Genomic DNA, 6,000 nt, shown 5'->3' on the forward strand with positions numbered 1-6,000 from the left:
TGTGCCAGTTTTCTGTCTAAACTGAACATACTTTTTCAGTATGATCCAAAACCTTGTTCAAACCCAGTACTAAAAATAAATCTTAACAAGCATAGTATGAACTTCATATTGATGTCTTCCCTTTTTGCACTCTGATTAATTTCTTGTAATGATGATATACTTACTCATAAATTTTTCTGTCTACAGAAATCGTGAGATCCTGGAAAATGTGTTAGCTGTCATCCTGGCTATTCTTGTGGCTTTTTTGGGATCTATTCTTCTCATACAAGGCTTCTTCAGAGATATCTGGGTCTTCCAGTTCTGCCTGGTCATAGCCAGCTGTCAATATTCACTACTTAAGGTACCAGCATCTCCCTTCTCTTCAGACTTTAGCATCATAGTTATGTTAAAAAGCAGAAGGTTTTGTATCACTCATTGAATTATAGTAAGAATATAAATTTTAGATTTATTTTCCTTGGACGTTTACGTTAAGATTGGGAAAGGAACAAAAGGGACATGTAAACTTTAAAAAATAATGACATATGAATGAAGCTTCCTAAAAACTTTTTTTGTATTAAAATAAAAAAATAAGAATTCGAGTTCTTTTTTTCTCTCTCTCTTTTTCTTTTCTTTTTTTTTTTTTTTTTTTTTTTTTTTTTTTTTTTGGCCATGCCACATGGCTTGCTGGATCTTAGTTCCCCAACCAGGGAACCCAGACCCTGGCAATGAAAGTGTCAGGTCCTAACCACTGGACTGCTAGGGAATTCCCAAGAATTCGAGTTCTTGAAATTCATTTGATAAATTAAAAGAAAATAAAACTGTCCTACTCTCATATTTTAAGTCTTCTATTATGTAGGTGAAATTTATTAAGATCCATCATCGGTAGATAGAATAATGTCAAAACTAGCATATACATGCTTTGTGGACACGGAGAGCAGAAGATCAGTGTCCCTTTGCTTTTGTTTAAATAGTGGTTCTAAAATACTAAATGTTATCAATTTTAAGCTTTCCATAAATGGGAGAATCAAATACCAAATTTTTCATTTTTCCATGCCACATCAGTGTGCACTGGAAACATGGACTGTTTTCTTTCCTTTCTTAGCCAGTACTGGTTATTTGCCTGATACATACTAACATGCAGAACCCTCTCCCATCCTGAAAACTATTTGATTAGTTCTGTTTATACCATCAACTATCCTTTCTCTTTTCTCTCTCCATTTATAGACATCTGGAACAAACCACCTTTGTCAACTGCTCCATTTCTTCAAGATCCATCCATACTCTTTTCCTCGTTACATTATTGAAATTACAGTCTTTGTGGGCTAATAATCTCTAATTGCCAAATCTATGTTCTTAGTCTTCATTCTCTGTGAGTGCTGCATCATTTAAATACCTGTGAATACTTCCTTCCATTTTTATGTTTTCCTCATTGCCGATCTGTTACTTTATACTACCCTCATGATTATGCTACTTTGCAAGTAACTTTATTTTCCTTTGTTGATGCCTCTTTGTTCTTTTGACTACCTCTTAATTTACAAGAACTCTCTAGGGTTTTATTTGGCCCTCTTTTCAGTTTGTAATTCCTTGCCAGTGAAGTCATCCTCTTTTATTACTTTGTTGCCCCTGTATATGAATTATGTCCAGATTTATGTCACAGTCTTCACCTTCCTTGAAAGCTGTAGTCCTAATATATCTAACAGGCAGCTGGGCACATTCTGAAAATGGCACATCATCATCTTCTGATATTTTCCTTTCCCAGTTCCTTTGCTTTTTCTTTCTTTTAACACCTTTTTTGGAGTATAATTCCTTTACAGTGTTGTGTTAGTTTCTACTGTATAACAAAGTGACTCAGCTATACGCATACGTACATACCCTCCCTCGTGCGTCTCCCTCCCATCCTCCTTATGCCACCCCTCTAGGTGGTCGCAAAGCACCAAGCTGATCTCCCTGTGCCATGCAGCTGCTTCCCACTCGATATCTATTCTACATCTGCGTCTTTATTCCTGTCCTGTCCCTAGGTTCCTCAGAACCTTTTTTTTTTTTTTAACATTCCATGTATATGTGTTAGCATATGATGTTTGTTTTTCTCTTTCTGACTTACTTCACTCTGTATGACAGACTCTAGGTCCATCCACCTCACTACAAATAACTCAATTTTGTTTCTTTTTATGGCTGAGTAATATTCCATTGTATATATGTGCCACATCTTCTTTATCCATTCATCTGTTGATGGACACTTAGGTTGCTTCCATGTCCTGGCTATTGTAAATAGTGCTGCAATGAACATTGTGGCACATGACTCTTTTTGAATTATGGTTTTCTCAGGGTATAGGCCTAGTAGTGGTATTGCTGGGTCATATGGTAGTTCTATGTTTAGGTTTTTAAGGAACTTCCATACTGTTCTCCATAGTGGCTATATCAATTTACATTCCCACCAACAGTGCAGGAGGGTTTCCTTTTCTCCACACCCTCTCCAGCATTTATTGTTTGTAGATTTTTTGATGTTGGCCGTTCTGACTGGTGTGAGGTGATAACCTCAAGAATGGGCAACCTTGTCTTGTTCCTGATCTTAGAGGAGATGGTTTCAGTTTTTCACCATTGAGAACGTTGTCGGCTGTGGTTTTGTCATATATGGCCTTTTATTATATTGAGATAGGTTCCCTCAAGGCCTACTTTCTGGAGAGTTTTTATCATAAATGGGTGTTGAATTTTGTCAGTAGCTTTTTCTGCATCTATTGAGATGATCATATGGCTTTTATCCTTCAATTTGTTAATATGGTGTATCACATTGATACTCATATACTGAAGAATCCTTGCATTCCTGCAAAAACCCCACTTGATTATGGTGTATGGTCCTTTTAATGTGCTGTTGGATTCTGTTTGCTAGTATTTTGCTGAGGATCTTTGTATCTGTGTTCATCAGAGATATTAGCCTGTAGTTTTCTTTTTTTGTGGCATCTTTGTCTGGTTTTGGTATCAGGGTCATGCTGGCCTCATAAAATGAGTTTGGGAGTGTTCCTCCCTCTGCTATATTTTGGAAGAATTTGAGAAGGATAGGTGTTAGCTCTTCTCTAAATGTTTGATAGAATTCGCCTGTGAAGCCATCTGGTCCTGGGCTTTTGTTTGTTGGAAGATTTTTAATCACAGTTACAATTTCAGGGCTTATGATTGGTCTGTTCATATTTTCTGTTTCTTCATGGTTCAGTCTCAGAATGTTGTGCTTTTCTAAGAATTTGTCCATTTCTTCCAGGTTGTCCATTTTATTGGCATAGAATTGTTTGTAGTAATCTCTCATGATCCTTTATATTTCTGCAGTGTCAGTTGTTACTTCTCCTATTTCATTTCAAATTCTATTGATTTGAGTCTTCTGCCTTTTTTTCTTGTTGAGTCTGGCTAATGGTTTACCAATTTTGTTTATCTTTTCAACAAACCAGCTTTTAGTTTTATTGATCTTTGCTATTGTTTCCTTCATTTCTTTTCCATTTACTTCTCATCTGATCTTTATGATTTCTTTCCTTCTGCTAAATTTGGAGTGCTTTTGTTCTTTCTGTAATTGCTTCAGGTGTAAGGTTAGGTTGTTTGAGGTGTTTCTTGTTTCTTGAGGTAGGATTGTATTGCTATAAACTTTTCTCTTAGAACTGCTTTTGCTGCATTCCATAGGTTTTGGGTCATCATGTTTTCATTGTCACTTGTTCCTAGGTATTTTTTGATTTCTTCAGTGATCTCTTGGTTATTTAGTGCTGTATTGTTTAGCCTCCACCTGTTTGTGTTTTTTACAGTTTTTTCCCTGTAATTGATATCTAGTCTCATAACATTGTGGTTGGAAAAGATACTTGATATAATTTCAATTTTTTAAAATTTACCAAGGCTTGATTTGTGATCCAAGATATGGTCTATCCTGGAGAATGTTCCGTGAGCACTTGAGAAGAAAGTGTATTCTGTTGTTTTTTTGGATGGAATGTCCTATAAACATCAGTTAAGTCCATCTTGTTTAATGTGTCATTTAAAGCCTGTGTTTCGTTATTTATTTTCATTTTGGATGATCTGGCCATTGGTGAAAGTGGGGTGTTAAAGTCTCCTCCAATTATTGTGTTACTGTCAATTTTTCCTTTTATAGCTGTTAGCATTTGCCTTATGTACTGCGGTGCTCCTATGTTGGGTGCCTAAATATTTACACTTGTTACATCTTCTCCTTTGATTGATCCCTTGATCATTATGTAGTGTCCTTCTTTGTCTCTTGTAATAGTCCTTATTTTAAAGTCTGTTTTGTCTGAAATGGGATTGCTGCTCCAGCTTTGTTTTGATTTCCATTTGCATGGAATATCTTTTTGCATCCCCTCACTTTCAGTCTGTATGTGTCCCTAGGTCTGAAGTGAGTCTCTTGTAGACAGCATATATACGGGTCTTGTTTTTGTATCCATTCAGCCAGGCTGTGTCTTTGTTTGGAGCATTTAATTCATTTATATTTAAGGTAATTACCGATATGTATGTTCCTATTATCATTTTCTTAATTGTTTTGGGTTTGTTTTTGTAGGTCTTTTCCTTCTGTTGTTTTCCTGCCTAGAGAAGTTCCTTTAGCATTTGTTGTAAAGCTGGTTTGGTGGTGCTGAATTCTCTTAATTTTTGCTTACCTGTAAAGGATTTAATTTCTCAAACGAGTCTGAATGAGATCCTTCTTGGGTAGAGTAATCTTGGTTGTAGGTTTTTCCCTCTCATCACTTTAAATATGTCTTGCCACTTCCTTCTGGCTTGCAGAGTTTCTGCTGAAAAATCAGCTGTTGACCTTATGGGGATTCCCTTGTATGTTTTTTGTTGTTTTTCCCTTGCTGCTTTAATATTATTTCTTTGTATTTAATTTTTGGTATTTTGATTAATATGTGTCTCAGCGTGTTTCTCTTTGGGTTTATCCTGTATGGTACTCTCCTTGTTTCCTGGACTTGATTGACTATTTCCTTTCCCATGTTATGGAAATTTTCAACTATAATCTCTTCACATATTTTCTCAGACGCTTTCTTTTTCTCCTCTTCTTCTGGGACCCCTATAATTCGAATATTGGTGCGTTTAATGTTTCCCCAGCGGTCTCTGAGACTGTCCTCAATTCTTTTCCTTCTTTTTTCTTTATTCTGCTCCCTGGCAGTTATTTCCACCATTTTATCTTCCAGCTCACTTATGCTTTCTTCTGCCTCAGTTATTCTGTCATTGGTTCCTTCTAGAGTATTTTTAATTTCAGTAATTGTGTTGTTCATCACCGTTTATTTGCTCTTTAGTTCTTCTAATCCTTGTTAAATGTTTCTTGTATTTTCTCCATTCTGTTTCCGAGATTTTGGATCATCTTTACTATCATTACGCTGAATTCTTTTTCACGTACATTACCTATTTCATCTTCATTTATTTGGCCTTGTAGGTTTTTACATTGCTCCTTCATCTGTAACATATTTTTTTGCTTTTTTTGTTGTTGTTGGGTGGTGCTGTATTCCTTTCTTACTGGTTGTTTGGCCTGAGACATCCAGCACTGGAGTTTGCAGGCAGTTGGATAGAGCTGCGTCTTGGTGCTGAGATGAGGACCTCCGGGAGACCTCACTCCGATTGATATTCCCTAGGGTCTGAGGTTCTCTGTTAGTGTGGTTTGGACTCAGAGCTCCCACCACAAGAGCTTGGGCCCAACGTCTAGCCTGGGAGCCAAGATCCCGCAAAATTCGTGGCGTGGTTAAAAAAAGAGATAAAAAACAGGAAGAAAGAAAGAAAAAAAAAAAAGGAGCAGTACAATATCAAAGAATAAAAAACAAAATAAAATTAGAAAGTTAAAAAATATATTAGGAAAAATAAAAGTATAATTGAAACAACTGCAACAGGGTAAAATAAAATCACAGCAGAAAAAAAAGGGTGGAGGGCACAAGCGAAAAGGAGAGATCACTAACAAAGGATAAAGAATAAAATAAAATTAGGAAAATAAAAGATTTATTAGGAAAAATTAAAAAATCAACAACAATGAATCAACAAGGTAAAACAGATCCCTAATAA

At 36.0% G+C, this 6,000-nt stretch overlaps 1 protein-coding gene across 14 annotated transcripts in view; it reads left to right on the forward strand.

Moving 5' to 3' along the window:
- The window catches only part of PCNX1 (pecanex 1), a 247,314-nt gene that overhangs the window by 94,236 nt on the left and 147,078 nt on the right, over positions 1-6,000 (forward strand). For all 14 annotated transcript variants that reach the window (XM_024739610.1, XM_024739614.1, XM_024739619.1 and 11 more), the window contains one exon: positions 187-340. In XM_024739610.1, the coding sequence (XP_024595378.1) occupies positions 187-340 (154 nt within the window). The remainder of the gene's footprint in view (positions 1-186; positions 341-6,000) is intronic.

This window comes from Neophocaena asiaeorientalis, unplaced genomic scaffold, assembly GCF_003031525.2.
Source record: "Neophocaena asiaeorientalis asiaeorientalis breed wild unplaced genomic scaffold, Neophocaena_asiaeorientalis_V1.1 scaffold348, whole genome shotgun sequence".
NCBI classification, from domain to species: domain Eukaryota; kingdom Metazoa; phylum Chordata; class Mammalia; order Artiodactyla; family Phocoenidae; genus Neophocaena; species Neophocaena asiaeorientalis.